At 41.2% G+C, this 20,693-nt stretch overlaps 1 protein-coding gene across 8 annotated transcripts in view; it reads left to right on the top strand.

The window, feature by feature from the left end:
• Positions 1-189: 189 nt before the first annotated feature.
• LOC129361157 (mitogen-activated protein kinase kinase kinase kinase 4-like) overlaps positions 190-20,693 on the top strand; it is an 87,096-nt gene continuing 66,592 nt past the window's right edge. For 2 of the 8 annotated variants that reach the window (XM_055031887.1, XM_055031889.1), the window contains exons 1-2: positions 1,781-2,212; positions 2,452-2,517. In XM_055031887.1, coding sequence (XP_054887862.1) covers positions 2,156-2,212; positions 2,452-2,517 — 123 coding nt within the window. In that variant the 5' untranslated portion in view covers positions 1,781-2,155. Of the gene's footprint in view, positions 265-1,779; positions 2,213-2,451; positions 2,518-20,693 lie in introns of those variants that run through there. The other 6 variants (XM_055031888.1, XM_055031890.1, XM_055031886.1 and 3 more) reach the window with 5 other exon arrangements.

Raw genomic sequence — 20,693 nt, 5'->3', positions numbered from 1 at the left:
TTTTTTTTCCGGACCCTTTTCCCCGGCAGCTCCTTGGATGTTAGCTCCTGAGAAGAATTCAGAAAGTGTAGAAATATTGTTTCTGGATCAAATTCTCCCGAGAGCTTCATGGTAAACGAGCGCTGACCTGATCCGCACTGCCAGGCCGTTGCTAGATGATTGCTAGAACTTACTTCCGCTTAGAATTGACTTCCGCTACGCTTGTTCCGGTCTTCCACGCGAGAGGGCAGTGTTTGCTAACTTGTGCCGCGAACTGAGTGGACGGTGAGTTCTTTGGAGCAGTGGTCACTGCTGTTTAATTAGAGAAAATCAAAATACCTTTTTTTTATTTTTCATAAAGAAATTAAATGTTCTAAATCTGGAAAAAGGTTACAAAGCTTTGAAGCTAACTTTCAAATGCTAACAGGAACAGAATTGCCTGAGCTAGTCTGAGCCAACTGACAAATTAGCCGAGGGTGAGTTTATAGGTCTGGAGAGCACTCTGTAATTGAGACGTCTGTCCAGCCTGAAATTCTAACCATATTCCAACTAATGATGGCACATAAAAGCAGTAAGCTGCACCCAGTGTCTTTATACCATAGTTGCATCTCAAGGGCCTCACCCAAACAAGCAGCAAGATCCTTTTTTTGTCTCCACACACAACCCAAAGATAGTTCATTTTGACAACAAAACTGGCCAAAATACCTCCATAGCACTGTAAATAAATAAATAAAAACTCACCAGAAGTTGTCACAAATGCTTGACTGTTAACTTTTCTTTTCTCCGATAAGGATAAGCATAATTTAAAAACTGCCTTTCGCATTTACTTGTGTTGTATGTGACTGATGTATAAAAAAATGGTTTTATAGTCTGTAAAATGTAAGTGGGAAAAACATGCAAAAAAAAAAAAAAAAAACAGGACAACACATTTTCCACTCCATTGTAGATTTATCCAAGTGAAAATGCTTTATGTCAGCAGCATCACTGCGGCAGCTGAAACATCTGTCTTGGCGAGACGGGTCTACATTTAGTTCTGTGTTTTTAACCAGCACTACTTCTGCAATTTGACTGCAATAACATTTTATCCGGCTGGGAAAAATGTCTCGTTTTCTTCTTCTTTCAGTGACGTGGGTGTGGGAAAGTAGAAGAGTTAGTCACTGCACAGAACACAACACATCCAGCAGCCTGTCCATAAAACTAACAACGTGAATATTGTTCTGCAACAAATAAACAACTTGTTTTTTGGGAGCAGCGACGGTTGTAAAATGTAACAGCTCGTGGGAGAAAGGATCTGCCGTGGCGGCCCTTTGTGCACCTGGGACGCGACATCCAAAACAGGCAGCGGCGCAGCTTTATTTATCTTCCTTCTCAACATGAGATAAAGCATTTCCTGTCAGGTGTAAAAAGAAAATGTGTGAAAGTGTTGCTATGTACAGATGGGTTTAAAATAATAGCAGGCCGACATCAACAACCAAAGGTTTTGGTAGAAACTAAAGGTTGGTCATGGGAAATAATAACTGTAGAGTAAGAGAAAGCCGTTGTTGTTGTTATCATTATTAACATTATTATTATTATTATTATCAATGTAAAATTAAAAATGTAACAACAATAATAATAGTAATAATAACAGTTTTTGATATGGATCATTTAAAGGTGATATGAATGAATCTACGGTAGCCGCAGAGCCCCCAAATCAAACTGTGCTCCGGCTCCCAGACATTTTTGGCTCGGCTCTGGCAGAGAGCTCATTCTCCGTCTCTCTATCTCTCTCTCGGTCTCTGGGCTTCCACAAGGCTACGCTGTCCCTGTGTGGGGCGGCGATGGAAGACAGAGGGACAGAGAGACTTATGGACCGAGTGGGAGGGAGGGAGGGCGGAGAATCCCGATAGAGAGACCTGCACACAGACAGAGAGAGAGAGAGAGAGAGCGCAGGACAGGCAGGACTCGGAGTCCGGCAGGCCGTCAGCAGCGCAGGCTCCACGGTCGGTATGTAGCAGCGGAGGGAGCTGTCTGTCTGTCTGGGACTACAGGAGCAGAGGGAAACGCTGTGAGCAGACCCAAAACGGCCGTGGGATTTAACACGAAAATGAGACGCAATTCGTCCACTTGAAGGAGACCGAAAACGCGCCGTCGCTCCTCTGATTTATCACCGCTTCTTTTCTTCTTTTCTGCGAAAATGGCGAACGACTCTCCGGCTAAGAGCCTGGTGGACATAGACCTGGCATCACTGAGGGTGAGTTCGTCCTGGCTGCACCTTTCCTCGCAGTCGTTGTGTGTTTTTTTTTTAATGAGGGAGATGAGCGCGCTGCGCCGCGGTGACACAGCCCCGCGGTGGCTTTTCTTTGTCTTAATATCCGCTGGCAGGAGAGGCGAGCCGGGCGCTGCCGGCTTGACACACCAAACAAACCCGAACGCAATTACCAGCACGAGATCAATTAAACGCGCCTCTCTTTATGTGTGTTTTATGTCCAGGATCCAGCTGGGATTTTCGAGTTGGTGGAAGTGGTGGGAAATGGCACCTATGGACAAGTGTATAAGGTTGGTGAAAACCTCCATCAGTGTGTGTGTGTGTGTGTGTGTGTGTGTGTGTGTGTGTGTGTGTCACAGTGATTCAGCTGAGAACAAACCGGCGGAAACTGAAGCACAAACATGCAGCGATGTATTTTTTCCTCTCTCAGTCTCAGGAAAACGTTTATTATAGCCCACCATGCCCCTCCCCGCCCGCTCGCTGCTTCCTCTGGGACCGGAGCGGTCTGGCCTGGATTATCTCTCTGATAGCGTTTTTGGCCTCTCAGCTGCTTCTCTTCCAGCCCGTATTATTTGATGCATTCAGCGATGCAGACAGTTAAGAGAAATGCACACTATTTAGTATATTTTTATTCCATTAGGAGTTCCTCATCCACCCGCCCCTCCTGCCCCTCTCGCTGCTCCTCTCATCCACGCCCCAGTTAAATATCCCCTCCACAGGCCATGCTTGGAGCTGGGCTGATCGGGCCAACCCCATCCGTGCAATGACAGGCCTTTACCACGCTGACCGACTTGTGCGCCATTGGGTGGGCGGTGTTTCATTGCGCATTTGTGCACACCATTGCCCAGCAGGCCATTCGCTGGAGTGGCTCTGCGCTGCATTAACGGGGATGTAGGCCTGCACATCCACTCACATCCATGTAGCAGAGAAGGCATGCGATGGGGGGAACCTGGTGCTCCTGCATCCCAGATCCCCATCAGGGAGGAGCAGCATCAGGATTCTATGGTCGGCTGATAGAAATGAGGGGAAAGAAGTCAGATCTGACTGAGTTTCTGTTGATTATAAAGGCCTGTTGGAGAGCTGGTTGCTTAAAGAAATCTGCTGTACTCTTCTGAATGCAGTTGAGTGATTTCTGTGTTTTATTTAACAATAATAGCTACAGAGGGACTGTCTAGTTTTTTGAAATATCGGGAAAGATGTCAAGAGATTATACCTACAGCATTCACAAAAAACAAACCTGTGATTTATTTGACAGGCTATATGTCTGAGCTCTATGAATTAAATAAATTATTAGAGAATTGTGGGTTTATCACAGCTGATGTCATCATCGAAGCAGCTCCCAGTTATGTTGTTATATATGTAAGTGTCTAGCGTTTATGTGGGGAACTGGTCAGCTGGCATAAACACTTTCTTTTATCATAAGGCTTGCAAAATGTGGAAGTTTGTGGTCACACAGCAGTGTGTGACCACAAACAGCAGGTTTTGATGTTCAGTTCCCCCCCTTTTTTTTCTCTTGAAGTCCAACTTTTTATTTTTATGTTTTGTGTGGTTGTTTATAGTACTATTAAATGGAACTTCTGTGCAAACGTCCACGACACGCATGCACAAAAGAAGAACATAGACGTCGCACAGCAGCGTACAGCAGCGCACAGCAGCGCACAGTTTACAGAAGTAATAACGGATAGCGCCGTCTACAGGTCAATTTTTAAAGTTGTTGAACCGCCTGCTTCGGCGACTGTTTGCTTGGATCCACTGCGTTCGCGACGAAACAGTTGGATAAAGTGCGACGCTTTGAAAAGTATCGGATACGTAGATGTTTCTTTGGGTGAAAAGATTGCAGTTCTTTCAGAGCGCCATGAAAAAGTTGGATATTTGTTTGTTGTGTGAATGTCAGCTATAACATCTGGCATGCAGTATTCAACAAATATTGCATTCCAAACGGTTCTCTTTGATAGCGATTTTGCAACCGTTATGATTCACTCGGTTGATTATGTTGTAAAGCACACGATATTTGGTGTGGTACAAGCTACATGTTAATTGCCTTGGGAAAAAAATGACATTTGGGCAAATGATTCAGAACGAATAGTAAGGAATTTTCAGTAAGTTGTTACGAAATGTATTTATTTATATTATGATTGGACAATGCATTAACATTGGTATCAGATGATGTTAGTAACACACATACAAAAGCGGTCACAGCCATACAGTTACAAAAAAACTAAGTAATCGTATTAAAGACGGTTTTATCATTATTACAACGCTACCACAAAATATCGTGATAATTATCGCGATAAAACTTTTAAGTCCACATCGCCCAGCCCTACAGTTACATTTATGGGGACCTCTCTGTGTCTCTTGCCTGACTCTACAATGCACACACAGCCCAGGCTGCTGGTGGAAAAACTGGAGCTGCTGCAGCAGAACTGGGTCGGAAAATGTGGGATCTTCCAACCCAATTAAAATTGTTTTGTTACTCAGCGGAATAAATATGCTGGACTCTTTCTGAAACCGCTGCCTGCGGGGCAGCTCTGGGCACGCGCCTCGAGCGCAGCACCCGGACCGTACGGCGTCAGCGGCCGCGGAACGATCCCGAGGTCGGTCGGGTCTCCGCTTTGAGTCCGACTTCAATTTGGCGCGTTTGTGGACGGTGAAGCCGGCCCCGAGGCGAGTTCTTGTGGTTGCCCGCTCTGCTGTTGCACCATAATTTGAACAATGAAGCCCTCCTCCTAATTAGGCACAGTGGATTCACTGGGTTATAATTTTTTTGTTGCTTTGGGAGCCAGCATTCCCCTCCTCTCTCATACCCTCCCCGAGAAGCAGACGTTGACCTGCTCCGTGGAGTTGTTTACCCCTTCTTGAGACTGGGGGCGGGGGCCTGGCGGCGGCAGTAAACGTTTCATTAAAACCGAGTGTTTGTGGAAATGCTCAGACGCACTGGAACACAAACTAAACGTGACATTTCAGGTCTAGTTCCCCAGGATTTAGTGAATCATACCCACGCCTGCCGCGTGGGTCCTGACTGAATCTGACCCAGTGACTCGCACGTGAGTGTGCGTCTTCATGTGCGTTTTGGTTTGCAGAAGTGCGCTCGATGCCCAACACTTGGCAATTTGCTGCGCTTTCTTGACCAGCGAATGGCTGAGGAGGGTGACCGACGGAGGTTTTGCAGCTGTGTGCGCCAGCTGCAGCTGTTGGGATAGAAACATAACACAGAACGTGACGTTAGGGGAGGAGGGAGCAACACACCAGAAAGAGGAGCTCTCAAGTTAGCTATGTGGGGGAAAAAAAAAGACTGGAAAAAGCATTGATGAGTGTGTTTTTGCACCGTTTGTATTGGTCTCTTGCAAAGGGGTATTTGGTCAATAAATACAGTGCCTTGCAGACATATTCACACTCAGCCCCGTCACAGGAACAAAATTGTGCTGGACGATAAATCGCCCGAGAAATTATTGCGATGAAAGATGATATTGTTGTTTTTAGACATTTTTCAACTGATAGTACTCTAGCGATGCACGTTAATTCTCTCCAAGACTAGTAAACTTGAACTGAACACTCCGCACTGGAAGACATTATAATCATCCAAAATAAAACACAACAATTAAAAACAATAAATATTACACAAATAAAAACCAAGGTGTTGTAGAAGGTGGAAGGTGTCAAAGTAGACTCTTTTTTCTTCTGATATGCAAACATTTTTCTTCTGATATGCAAACAATAGCTGCAGGGGAAAAGTAACAAATGTGTTCGTTCACACCATGGTGGCAGCATCATGGTGTGGGGATGCTGTTCTCCAGCAGGTCGGCGGAGTTGATTGGAAGACAGATGGAGCTTAATACAGCAGAATCTGCTGTTTGTGCTCAAGCCCAATCAAAGTTCAGATCGAAATCCAACTGAGAACCTCTGGGTAATACTTCCTTCCCCTCTGTCACGTAAACTCCCCCCACTATGATAAGAAATGTGTTTTTATAAAAAAATAAAAATAAAAAAAAAGCACAGCGAGTGTAAATATGTGCACAATGTGCGAGTTTGTCCACAGTGTAGAGAACTTTACCATTACAGAACAGGAATCCAACAAGAAATGATGATTTAAATGGCATTACAAGCGAGTGCGGAGGTGAGATATTTCATGTTTTTGTTTTGAAGTAAATCACCTAAAAGAGAGAAACTGGATTTTAAAAAGCCTCTGGGGGAAAGACCACACTCAGCTGGTGGGTCTGGAAATCCCCCTTTCTGAGGAAATGGTTTAACCCATTTAGAACCGGCTGAATTAAAGACGTACTCTGCCTCTGTTTTTTTTTTTTCTTCCCTCCCCCCCCAAAATTGCTGCTCCTCTAATCGTTTCAAGCTCGCCATATTTTCTTCAAGTTCTCAAAAGGTAGAGGAAGCGCAAACGGATTCCAACTATTTTGTTTTTCTTCCCCCATGAAAAGTGGGCCAGAGGACCGGAGCTCGTTGCAGTGAGTGTGTGGATGTCTGCGGGGGAAGCAGTGAAACGGAGGAAGTCATCAGCGCAGCCAGGAGAAGCCGGTGGCTTTGGTGCGATGGTTGGATTAGAAAACCACAGCCCTGTTCCTGTCGCCCCTGTCATGTCGCAGCATAAATAACCGCTGCGTTTGTGAAAACCTCGAGAAGTCCAGCTGAGATTTGGAATTTAAATAAAAAGTTGGTGGGAATGCTGAGACGTTTTGGTGTCGGTACAGATCCACTCCGTCAGTTTGTCCAACAAAACTCCCAAAGTTTTCGTTTGAACTAATGAACATAGACAAACATACAAAAAGGGTCTGTTGTAAGCTTTCTGAATGATATAGTTTGCATATATTAAAGCTACTTGCCGGACATTTTGGTAAAATCAATCAAACTCACTTGCGATATATTCAATCACCTACAGAATGATATTTTATTGTCAGTTTTTCCAATTCCTTTTCTGATTTAGCTGAAGATTATTATTTTATCAAGAGAAAATCTACAAACGCACCCATACTTCTGATGACATCACAAAAGGCATAAAGTAACCATTTGGAAGTCTTTTTGTCAGTTTTCCGTCTCCATTTGCTTTTTATTCAAAAATACACTTTAAAAGTAATTACTTGTACGTGTGTACATGCATGTTTATCAGAACACATGGAATTGATTTGTAAATATAGACTGGAAGGATTATATTTCTTTATAAATAGATAATATGAAAAACATGGGTATAACTGCAACAACAGAGACTAAAATCAGCTTATTTCCGCTTAATGTAGTTAGAACATTAACACTTAATACAAGTGATTATGTCCAGCAATGTTATGTGCAATAGTGTAATTGCTGAGCTTCTTCTTGTTGTATTTTCAATACACTTAAATTTGAGTGTAAAGGCAATTTAGAGGTGAAATAAACAGCGTAACTAATTAGGAGTTATACAAGTAAAAGTGAAAAAAAAACAAAAAACAACGTGACAAGTTTGCAAAGAGGCACCAACGGATTTGTATAGGTGAAAATTCAGAAGATGATTTGTAGCTATGTTATGCAAACTTTAAGAGAACTTTGAAAATATTGTAAGGAAAAAAGAAGAAGATGCGAATTAGACGTGTTCGCATCTACTAGTTCAGAGCGAATCAGCCAAGCTACTCAAAACGTCATTTTGACAGATGTTGCGTTACGTCAGCATGGCTGTAATAAATAGAGAATGGAGGCTGGATACCAGCAGAACTGTACAATTTACAAACATGTCAGAAAAACGCAGGGAGCCTCTCAGGAATGTGTTGCTGCCAGGCATGTTGTAGTTGCTCGGTCTTGTTACCTGGATACTGGTGACTCTACATGCTGGAGAGAAAGAAATGCAACTCAAACGCGCGCCAAGAGCGTTCTCAAGTGACTTAAATGTTCAGAACTCATCTGGCAAATGTGTTTCTTTCTCGACCTTTAGCGGAAAAGCCAAAATCGTGAGCAAATTATTTCAAATTCTGCTGGTTCCATCAACCTTTTCTAACATGATACTTCAACGTACACCTAAAAGAAAAAAAAACTAAACTTTGATGGAAGCATGGTTACTGTTATTGTCACCATCTGTCAAAACAATGCAACTAAAATCCACACCTAATTACCCGCCTGCATTTTGATCTTAGTAAACATGTGACGGTTAAAACGATACACCACTCGATAGCATCTTTAAGTTCAATCCTTTCTTCCCCTCTCTGTGGGATCAGTTTGTCTGCTGAAAGCATAAATATTGAGATCTCATTTTATGTCTAATATGTTAAAGGCAATCTTTAAAATAAAGAAAATAGAGGCTTGTCCATCACATGTCATCGTTTTCGAAGCACAGTGCACTGATTTAAAACAAGCCGGTCTTAATAAATTTCATCTGCAGGAATGTACAATAAAACTCTTAACTTTAGTCATTACAAGGATAAACTGTCCATATCAGGGCTGTGATTTGCAATGTAGAAGTCTCTGATACTATGATATTCGTAACTCAAGCATCCCTGATGTGGCGCGCTTCACCACATCAGGGAAACTCCGTCGTCAGACGTTATGCATCGCAGGTGAAAGGTTCTTGTGCGCTGAACATCTGTGGCAGGAGCTGCAGACATGCGAATGCAACGATTCACTGGCCTACAACTTAAGCCGAGGACGCCAAAACAAGTCAAACTAGATATGAAACAGCAATTGGAGCAACTGGAAGTGGGAGGAGTGAATTTTATTTACGGTTTTGGTACAGAAGACGCGCAGCCTCTCGAGTCGGTTTCACTTCCTCTGCACCCCATTTGTCTGACCTTCGCACTGGAAGGATGCTCGTTTCTCCGCTCTGCTTCGCTGATAAAGTGAATCTGGGTGTGGCTTTCCTCCAGCCAAGCAGAGCCCCGTTAATGTGCAGGCACCAAGTGCACAGGCGATCCTGCACACAGGATCACCCGTCTGAGTGTTCATGCTCGGAGGGTTGGTGTTTTTAGCCTCCAGGGACTCCATTTAGAGCCTCACATGGAGTTTAGTTCTTCTGTATTTTTAATGTGTTAAATGCTTTCACTCGATATCTCGCCAGATTTATGCCACCTTCATGAATCATGTAGGATTCTCCCTAGATTAGGCCTGTTAGTTCCAGTATTTAAAAAGAGAAATAAATGTAATCTGAAGTGTTATTATCCTGTCTTGATCTAAGCTAGGCCTTCTATTGATTACGGTACATCTATTGTCATGGCTACAAAACTAGCAAAACCATCGAATAGTAATTATTTCCTTTCATTTAAAACAGAGTAAGGAAGAAGAAGCCCCATATTGCCAATAAGCGCAGGCTGTTATATTTGTTGAAAATTGAAATGGTAACTCTTGAATTTATATCCATGTTTACTGAACACAAAATATTTTTTACATTTGCGTCGAGCCCATTTTTCCTCATCGTTTTCTTTCTGCTCTTTTATCACAATCCTCCCATACCTCTCCTGGTCACTAAAATCTATTCTAAGTGTTGACATCAGGGTAAGTTCATCCAGCTGATTGAAAAGGCTTTCTGCACGCAGAGGGGGGATGTGGGGCCCTTGAAATGCAGAATCCAAAGCAGCAGTCGTTGCTATAGGTTCACTTTGTCGCTGCAGTTCCTTATGTTCAAATATTATGGTCACATTGTCTTCAAAGTATTAGGGTGATTGTGGATGGAAGGAAAACAGAGGAGTAGATTTCAGCCAAAAAATGCAGGAATTTTGGGATAAAACGTGGACATTTTTGAGCTTCATTTCAGAATTTTTCTCAAAAATACGTGGACATTTAAAAATGTGAAAATGTTTTACAATTATTTTTGTTTTGTTTTTTTAAATGTCCATATTTTTTTTCTCTATAACATCTTTGCAATTAATTTCCAAATTTATGAGTTTTTTGTGCAAGTTTTTGACTTTCACAGCTCAGAAATTTTCTGTTTTTTTTTTCTTTTCTCTAGAACATTTTTGAGATTGTGCTCAAAATTTGAGTTTTTTGGCAGGAATTTACTCCTTTTTATTTCTCACTACAACATTCTTGTAGTGAACAGAGTAAACATTGAACAGAGTAAACATAAATTCACAAATAGATTGTAAGTTGTTTTTGTGAAAGATATTAAATTTCTGCTATTCAATGGGAAGCAGGTATAGGAAACCAATGTTGGCACGACCAGCTAGCAGTTCTATCTTCTCAGGTAGCTAATGCTTCTTTTTTTTCTCTATGTTATACCTGTTTTGCAATGTATGCTTTTCAGAAAATCCACAATAAAACCAAGATAAAATACACCAATAAGTAGAACATCACATTAAAATATACCAACACACACATAAAAAGAGAAAAGCAACCCTTACAGCTAGTTCAGTCGAACAGAGGAGAGGTAGGTTTTCATGGACACTTTGTTCAGAACCAAACCAGTTGTGTGATTTTGGCTCTGAATCTGGATTTTAAGTGAACGATGGGGAAGGTCCATGATAACCAGGGAAATGTAAGCAGGACATGGGGTCTTGGAAAGGGGTCTCTCAGCTGAGTTCTGGACCTTTTGTAGGCTGGACTCGGAGCCACAGTTTAGGCAGGAATAAACGGAGGCAGGTCAAAACAAAGCCATGTTTGCTCCAGTTTCCAGCTCCTCAAAAGGTAGCGGGAGACTTTGTTTTTTTGCTTTTTTTTTTTTGTGTGTGTGAAAGTATCCAGACAGAACTGCAGCTGTAATTTGTTCTTCATATTTAATTTGATTGTAAAAGTTGAAATCCAGGTTTTTTATCAGATGGCTTGATATTCTTAACTAAAGCTTGAAGAGATTAGACAATATCACTGGGAATTCCCTCAACAGCAAAAATCTTCCATTATGATTTTAGCTGGATTAAAATAGCCAGCTCCTAATCTCTGCTAAACATTTGTTCAAAGTATTCAGAATGTTTTTCTTTTGTAACAGTAGCTGAAACATTGTCTGTAAAAAGTATTCGCCCCCTTGAGTGTGTGACCCTTTTTCAGCTGTATCAGTTTTCCTGCGCACTATTTAGCTTTTATTTAAGTATGTTGAGTTAAAAAAAAAACTTTAATCAAGTAAATTTGTGAAAACAAAATTTACACGGTTGTCAATTAGTTGCACAAAGGAGAAATTTTATCGGAAACAGATTTTCTTTCTCTGAGTCTTAAGACGGAGGCTCTTGATAGCGTGGCCCCGATTCCTTAACGTGGAGGAACTACAAAGCTGTCAGGAGGAATGGACTCATGCAAAGCTGGCTCACCGGCCTTCCGGCTATTCAAACTGGAATGTTAGCCGTGCCTGCCGTGACCTTTCACGGCGCAGGAAGTGAAGCACGGCCGCGGCCGACCGCGACAGCCGCAGCAGTAGAGCGAGCGGTGTCTCCACTCCGGACTTTTCGTCACAGTCCGACATGCAGTTATTACTGTGACCTTTCCAAACGGAGGAAGAGGAAGCTCCGCAACTGATAGCAGCTGCAGGAAGTCAACTCTGCCTTGATTTGTGGCTGGAAAGTTGTTTATGAGCTGATTCAGAACTTAGCGTAACGTTGGGTTCTAGATTGTCTTTTGTCAGAATAAGAGGGTCGTTTTTTTGTTTTTTTAGTGCAATCTACTGCATGATTTTCTTTCTTTTTCTAACAAGGTAAATCTTTGCACTGTTGTTAATGAGTTTATTTGGAATGACAAATTCTGCCTGCTGGCTATAGTTCATCTAAAAATAAGACCGAGCCTCTGACATTATCTGGGTCACGTCCTATAATGCTCACTGCATGGACTGCTGCTGCTCTCTGGAAATATTTGCACATCAGCTGGAAGACTTCTGTGATTTATTTCCTCTTGTTTTCGTCACAGATCACATTTCATTGAAGATGTTTTTTATTTTTCTCTCGCTCTTTTCTAAGCATGTTATATACATTTTTTCAATTTGATTTATAAAATGCAGGATGCTTTTATGGTCAATTATAATGGTCAAAAAGAGAAGATATCTGTCAAATTGAGAAGACTTGCTATGCAACTTGCTTATTGACTCATAATTGACATATTTATTTCAGTAATAAATAAATAATAATGATTCAATGCTAATATGGAAGTTATTGCTGAAGATTTTACACATAATACAACACTACAGTTTGAAGTGTCAAACTGCTTATTAGGATAATAACAGATGAAGCAGTTGAGCTGTTGCTTTATAAAATCTCACTTGATTTTATCCACATGTAGCTGTTGGCTTATCTACATGCAGACGGAATTTACAAAAATACAAAAATTATTTTATGTCACAATTACTGCATGTACATAATATTTCATATATAAACCTCATTTAAGGAGATGGAAACGATTTGTACAAGAAATTGTTTCAGTGTATAAAAAATTTCATGAATGGAAGAAAATATAGATGGAACAGGATATTTACAATCATTATATTGCAAAAAAGGTACTTCCCCCCCCCCCTCTTTGTCAGATTTCTGTCCATTTCAAAATGATTTCTGTTTGCCTGAGGCCTGTCACGGTTACAAATAGTCTCAGACGTTATTGCGATAAACAATAATATTGTTGTTTTGAGACCATTTTACAGTAATATAATGGAAACGGCATAATAATGGAAGAGCACATTCTCAAAGATCAATAAAATTTTAACACTGGAACCGGAAACCCTTTTAAATACTCACAACAAATAAACAAAACAACAAATATACTGAATTATGAAATCTCTGTAAAGAAAGGTGCCCTTTGAAAAAAGGGGCTAGTTGAGAGCAAAGCACCAGACTGAAGATGTTTGTTGTCCAGATTTTGGTGGAAAGAGAAACGAGAATTAGAGGAGAAGCGCAGAGGAAGGTCATTGGAGACTGAGCATCGTTCCCTCTCAGCCCTGGTCATGTGTTGCTGGGATGAGGATAAAGGGAGGCTGGGTGAAAATCGGAGGGAGTGCGCTATGATGGAAGCCAGTCCACCATGGTGACCGTAATCCTTCAGAATGAGATGAAGCCATGCTAACTGCAACTAGCTAGTGCTCGTGAGCTAGCAGTCACCTCAAGGGACTTCCTAAACTGTGAACTTTTAATATCGCAACATTTCTTATTACCAGCTCTTGTTACACAACTATTACTTGTATTACAAACAAGATCTTTTATTTTCTCCATGTATTCAAGCCAGTTAGTTATTTATGAACGTTTTTGACAGGAAGCAGTTAAATGAAGCGTTACTAATTAGTGATGTCTAAAGTAGCATTAATTAGGGCCAGTGTAAAAGCTTTACTGCTTCCATGTTGATTTGTGAGGATTTGCTAAAATTAATAATTGAAATAAAAGCAATACAGAACCCAATCCTATTGTTTCCCTTTAATACAAATACAAAGAAGAAGCCAGTTTGATTCGATCTGATTTTCTACAAGGTTTGCATATCAAGATGTTTAACTCATTTAATCTTTAAAGCGTCTCCCTAAAGTTTATGTTTTGCTGAAAAACAGACTTCTTATATAATTGGTTTTTACTAATGGATGGACCTGCTAGGAGTAATCAGTCAGTACAGTCTTTAAGTAGTAGCTATAAATCTTACATCACGCTTCTGTCTAAGGGAGAACTACATTCCATCTGATCTGAAAGGAATATAAAGTACACGCGTCCTTTATGTTTTATTTATGTTGACAATCTTCATGCTCGGACTGTCTTTCCAGCAACACTAACATGCTAAAGTTTGTAGATTCTCAGTCAAATGCTTCAGATTTGATCTGAAAATGTGAGACGGTCTTTGTCCCCCGCCGACATGTGACTGTGAATCCATGCCCCTCGGTTCATAAACCTACCGCTCCTTTTCGTTTCGTGCCTGCTGGCTCCTGTAGAGATGGTTATATAATACAGAGTGGTAACATGGTGGAGGGATGGACGCTTGCGGACAGTGTGACCAGATGGCTTGTTGAGCGTATTAGCTGCGTCTTTGTGTGTTGAGGCAGTGCAAGAAGGCCGCAGAACAAACGCAGTCGGATTTAGGTGGGGTTCACAAAATGTGGACGAAGCAGCATTGACTGGTTGAGTTATTCTAAATCAACATTTTTATCAATATCCTTCCCCACCCCAACCCCCACACAGCAATCACTCCAGCTTGTAAGTTTCAGTTTGATGCACCACTCTGCTGAACAAATAATTTCCTAGTTCTTTTTGTCTTGTCGTTCATCATCTTCCTTCTGCTTACTGTCCGCAGAAAAGTGGATGCACGGGTTGGCCTGATCAGAAATGTTTCTTGTTTTCATTAACTTTAGCAGAAATGTCGCCGTGTCAACATTTGTGGTGATACAGTTAGCCCAAATGCATGATCATTTGTTTACGAGAACGAGGACAAGACAGAATTTTTAAACATTATTTGGGACGATTGTAAAGCTTTTTCACAAATAGAGTAAATATTTCACAAAACAACCTTATTTTATTTTTTTTTTAAAGTGCCATCAGTGTAGAACCTTCCAGTCCCATTTCACTAATGTACATAATTGGTTTTCCATGCATGGATTAGTAAATACTTGCTTTCACTGAAAGGTTTTATGAATCTCCAACTGTGTCTTATTAAGATATGCAATATTCAGGGAAGTTGGTACAATGGTCTGACTTCAATACACAAATAATTTAAAAGTATTAATCTATTTCTCCAAAACATAGACTGGAGATTTTGATCTGGATTTTATTCGATCATTACGGGTGATCGAATAAAGTCCAGACTCGTATAAACCTGTCTAAAGCTCTTTGTTTTAGTGTCATACCTAAATACTAAATTTTGTTGATCAGTGTTACAAATCGTTTGAATCTCTCCTGTCGTTATATTTGTTTTTTCCTTGATTAAATCGTCAAAATGACTCTATTTAAACTATTTGATAGTGGTGATTTCTCTGATGCTAGCACGAAAACTTTGTTGCTACGTATTAGCTGACCCAAGAACATCTTTCTGTTTTACATCAACATAATAATCTCAGTCCATTTCTTTTTGTAGTGTCTGAATTTTAAGTTGGTCATGTGAAACACAGCAGAATTTTTAATAGCAATGTTGGATGTTCTGAAATTTGAAGGCCAATTTCATTTCCAGATTCAAACACTGACTTCTTTGACCACTGCAATGAAGCAATACATTTCTAGAGCTATGTTCAAATTATTCATCTTGATGTCTTGGGCTTCTTTTATTTTACTCGTGTTGACAGCCTCTGAGTCAGGCTTCACTTTGACAAGAGATATCATGGCAATTTAATATTGCAAGATCTCATTCCACATAATCTCATTACGTCCCTAGTAGGAATTATTTAAATCCACCAGAGTCACTGAACAAAATTACCCAGCCTTTTTTTTTTTTTTTTTTCGCGGAGTCAGTGTTGCTTTTCAGGGCACGTTCAAAAGTCTTTGTTTTTTTGGGTTTTTTTTTTTCTGAACACAGGAAATCTCATAATTTCTTTTTCCATGTGAATGTACATAACTGCTGAAGACTCGTCCAAACACTCATATTTCCAGGGTTGGATAATCGGTCACGTGTTTCCAGCAGTTCTAGACGGGTTTCAAGCCTTTCTTTCTGATTCTTCCCAGCGCTCATCATGTATTGATTTTCCACAGCAGCCGCTCACATCTTGTATAAAAGCCTCTTCATGCTCTTATCTGTGACCTCCTGCTGCCTGATAAACTAACTAAAAGCCTCTCTGTTTAGATCCAACATGGCCGCCACTTTGGCTGGGTGGCAGTCAGAAGGTTATTTTCACTGGCAAACTTGCATACTCTTTCTGCCTTGTATATTTTGCATGAACGGGATGTATACCAGTATGTGTTCAACAGCCTCTTGGTATGTTGATCAGTGTTAAGAAATCATTGGTATATGCATACCAATGTGCATCAAAGCTTTGAGGTTTTCTGAAGGGTAGTGCATGCAATATGGCTTAAAATAATTTTAAGGATTTCAATAGACTGGAAGCTCTATGAGTCATAATATTTCTTTACTCTTTTTTGAGTGAAATAAATAGAATTTTATCACTTTGAAAAAGTCTTGTACCTTTCAATGTTGGTGCAAAGATCTGAAGTTTTGTGGCTGATTTTCCAACCTGCGTTTTTGTAAAGCTTTGATACCAAGCTTGCTTTCAGAGGAATATTTTGAAGCGCTTTTCTTGGCTTTTAAATAAAATATTTATATTATGAGAGAGTCAGATGCTACATCAGTCTGTGTAAAGGAGATGAGTCACTATAAAAAAAGGGCTTATAAAAGGATTTATAAATAGGTTCTCAGGATACCTTCCCACCCCAATTTTTTTCTTTTTAAACAGATAAACACATTTTAGAAAAGGTCGGTGCCTAAGAAGGACATTTAACTTTCACTTAGCTTCCTCTGGCTTCGTTTTTAAAAAATACCCCACTGATGCTTGAAAATAGCTAGCCTTGTGTTTTCTTTTCTCAGTAATGGCATCCACACCGAAGCGTGTTGCTGTTAGCACCGCCTGATAGAGATTAGGTTAGGTTTCTCAGTGCGACGCTATTTTTAAGGCCACAAGTTTTACTGTACTTCCCCACCTTGAAGCGACTTGTTTTCAGTGCAGTTACCATTGATACGTCGTCTGTTGAACTTTAAAAAACAAACTGCCATGAAGAGCTTGGTCACATTTAAACTTCAGTGATTTAAAACAATGAACTATAAACTACGTGTGTGAGCAAGGTGTAGGGAAGTTTTCTCTATTTTCACTTAAAAGCAGCCAATTGAATTTTACATCCATGCTTGTTGTTTGCAGTACGTAATGAGCCAACAGAGGCCAATCGTGGCTCATAAACGAAACTCTTTGGTCAAAGTGTGAAGGGATTTAATATGACTTCCTTCGGATATCTGGAGGAAGGTCTCTTAACCTAACCTTGTGTCTCTCCTAACCTCAAACAAAAACTAAACGAAATGGCTTAATGAGGGCTTTACAGTAAAGAACATCGACGACCATCCAGGACTGTTGGCTCTCGTTTGAAGCTGGTTCTTCTGTGCCTAGGCTTAAAAAAACCAACAAAAAAAAAGTGGTGTACCAGATAAAAACCTGACTGGTGTCCAAAGTTTTGGCTTATTGCAGTCCCCCCTGGACGCCTGCACGCCGGCTCACTCCTAGCGTCTGGCCAAGTCTCTTAATGACGGCTGTCAGCCTGTCTGAGCTCCTGTGGGCTGGCTGGACACGGTGGGCGATTGCTGTGAGTGTGTGTGAAGTTCCTTCGTGGGACGGGTTACTGTATGGGTGGCCATCTGGAGAGGACGAAGGGTGGGAGGGGGGTCTGTTTGTGCTGAGTGCAAGCTTAAGGGAAGTCTTGGGGAACAGACAGCTGAGAGAGAAGTCATGGTTAGACGGCATCTTTGTTTTGGGGACAGGAGTTGGGTTCGGATTCGCTTTGACTTGTTTAAAGTATAAAAAACCAACCACCTGAGGTCTGTATTTGGTGGGTGCTGAGGTGAAACCAGACCATCTAGTTGGATTATTGTCTCGGTTTGCGTGTCAGCACACAGTGTTAATGGTCTGAAACCTGCGCCTTTCCAGCTGCCGCCTTAAAATCCCTTAATTTGTGCTGTTTAACTGTTTGGGAATTAATAGATTTTTCCACACTCAGGGATCACCTTTCAGAGCATAAAGAGCAGTCTCCTTTCATCCCCTTCTGACTGTCCCCCTCCTCTTTCTCTACACACACACACACTTGTTGCTGTGGTCATAATAAATCCTATTCTGTTGTCCTGGAGCTCCGCGGCTTCGTTCAGCCCTGCATGCGGCGAAGGCAGCTGGCGGGCCCAACTGACGGCCTCATTATTATTAGCTTTTTGTTTTCATCTGCTTCAAAAACACTGAGCCGGTCTGAGCCCGTCACCTGACCGCACTCCGAGCCGTTCCATTGGACGGCTGGGTCAGCTGACCGCGAGCGTCGGCTGCGATTGGCTAGGAGTTCCTCAAAGCACTTCCTCCTGTAGCCGGGCAGACTGCACACACTCCCATGAGGACAGAGGAGGGTTCGGAAACACACACACACACACACACACACACACACACACACACACACACACACACACACACACACACACACACACACACACACACACACACACACACACACACACACACACACTCATGGATAGGATGAAACCATGAGAGAGAGAGGCAGTTGTGGCCTGAAGTACATTTTTGCGCAGGAATCATCTGTTTTTGTTATAAAAGCAGGCTGTGGGGGAAACATAAGGGTCCATTTTTGTCAGGCAATAAATATATATATATAAAAATCATGAACAGGTTGAATCAATCTGCATTTGTGATTGTGTAGCGAAAATAGTGTCTTAATCGGTGTTGTCGTTTGGTTGAAGGGACTCTGTGAAAGAGGAGGTTTTCTGAAGCATGCCGCAAATTCTTCCCTTTGCTCCTCACCCTCATTAAATCTGGGTAGAAAAAAAAAAACAAACAAAAACAATAATGGGATGAATGCAGCAGATGCTGTTGTGACTGTTTCGAAAAAACCCAGCACATTTAAAGGACGAAGGATGATAAACAAGACATTTTAAGGAGTTGAAGAAGCAGTTTCACCTTCTGTAATGATATTTTGTTTTCTTTAGTGATTATTAATCTAGCTCCTGGATGCAGGGCCAAATGTATTTGTAGCTCTCAAAGTTTTCCACATGTTACAAATCACATTCATAAATGTGGATATTTTTATGTGGAAGGTGGAAAGAATACGATTCATGCTTTATCATGTCCCTCCCCCCAAATAAAGAGTGTCGAATGCATTTGCATTAAATTCCTTTTTATCAGACAGGCAGATAAAAACCCTACTAGATAAAATGAGTCAATAGCTCTACATAAATATGAAAAGAGTATGGCACGACTACAAACTTAACAAGATATGGCCGTCAGCCTCCAACAGGGATGTCCAATGTGCGGCGCAGTTGCCGTTTGTCTCACTAACTGGTTGAAAGTTACATTTCCATGTAAATATTGTCTCTTTGGAGTATCGTGTTTTCCAAGTCAGTTGTCTTTGGAGGTGTCAAACTTTTTCCCCATGATTGCATCTATATTTGCTTTTGTGGGGCCACAGTTATGAGAGCGTTTGAGCTTTGCAGCCGTGTCTTGACACGAGAAAAAGAGTACGAGAGGAGCAGGAAGCAGAGAGACCCACCCACTGCGCTTGCAGGGGCACATACTGCTTTAACAGCGCCTAATAAAAAAATCAGTCATTCTGACGGCATCACGTCAAACAAAACAGGGAGCTGTGGCGTTGTCTTATTAGAAATGGCAATAGGGTGCTCTGGCGGTGCAGGGGCAAAGAACGACCCACATACTGAAGTCTTAGTCCTCGTGTTGGTGGTCGCAGGCTCGATTCCCGACCTGGCAACATTTGCTGCATGTCTTCCCCCTTTCTCATTACCCTGTTTCCTGTCAAACTACTTTCAAATAAAGGTCACTAGAGCCAACAAAACTTAAACAAAAAAGAAAGTCAAATAAATATTTTTGCAAATCCCAGGAAGTGTGTATTTGGGCCTAAAAAGCAATCATTTGATTAAAAGTGCTATTTACATGTAAACACTTTCATGCAGTTAGCTAGCATAACGATGCTAGCTAACTGTGTTTGTGTCTGTTATCTTCTAGCTCAGATTTACCTCTGGAGAATCATTTCTGTGTTGTGTGTGTGTGTGGCTTTTGGATGTGTTTGGCTGTGTTCTGATCATGCTGACAGCAGCTGGTAGATGGGTCACTGCGGGGTCAGACCCCTGCCCCCCTGCCATTTCTCCCCAGGCTTTAGCAGGTTGCTGTAGAGACTGATTTGGAAAGTGCTTAGTAGGCAGAAGCTAAGCTTCAAAATAAGTGTAGTCTGTGGGTGATGCAGTAGGTAGGAGTCCCTAATGTTTTAAAGGGATACAATTAAGCACTAATAAGGGTTTTATGCTGTAAAGCTTGATTTTTACTGGTGTGTGTTATCCTGGATGTGCGTGTTTATATGACAGTATACATGTGGTAGTAATTTAGCATCTAAAGCTAAAGGAGTCAAAAGTTTTGTATCAAACCAGACTATGCTACTCTGAAAGGATTCTTTTGCCTTTTTTGAGAAAATGTCCTGAAGTACCCATGCCAATCCAGTAGATGGCAGTCAAGAAAACAAAAAAAAACTACATTCAACATAGAAGAAGAACATCACAATCATCAATTGTGATGATTCCAGGCGTATTCGCAAAAGGTTCTTGTTGTTCAGGCTGCGCGTCCACACAAATATGGAGACTTGGGAAACTAGAAATGCTAATTTCAGAAGCCAGATTCCAGAGTGGATGAATCCCATTTGAATAAAAATAAAAAAATAAATAAGTTCTGCAAAATTTTGAGCTCCATCTTGAACCGGCTTTGTTTAATTCCCTCACAATTGCTAAGCGACAGGATTTATGTCGAGAGGGAGAGAGAGACAAACGTTTCAGATGTTTTCCTGCTTTAAAAGCGTGATTCAGATGAATGCTGGTCAGCAAAGCCCTGTGAATTAGCCATCAGCTGTGATTAGGTGTGTTGAAGCAAAAAAAAAAAACATAA

Source organism: Poeciliopsis prolifica, unplaced genomic scaffold, assembly GCF_027474105.1.
Source record: "Poeciliopsis prolifica strain line A6 unplaced genomic scaffold, Auburn_PproV2 SCAFFOLD007, whole genome shotgun sequence".
NCBI classification, from domain to species: Eukaryota; Metazoa; Chordata; class Actinopteri; order Cyprinodontiformes; family Poeciliidae; genus Poeciliopsis; species Poeciliopsis prolifica.
The sequence above is the reverse complement of the archived record's forward strand: the minus strand, read 5'-3'. Positions and strand labels throughout refer to the sequence as shown.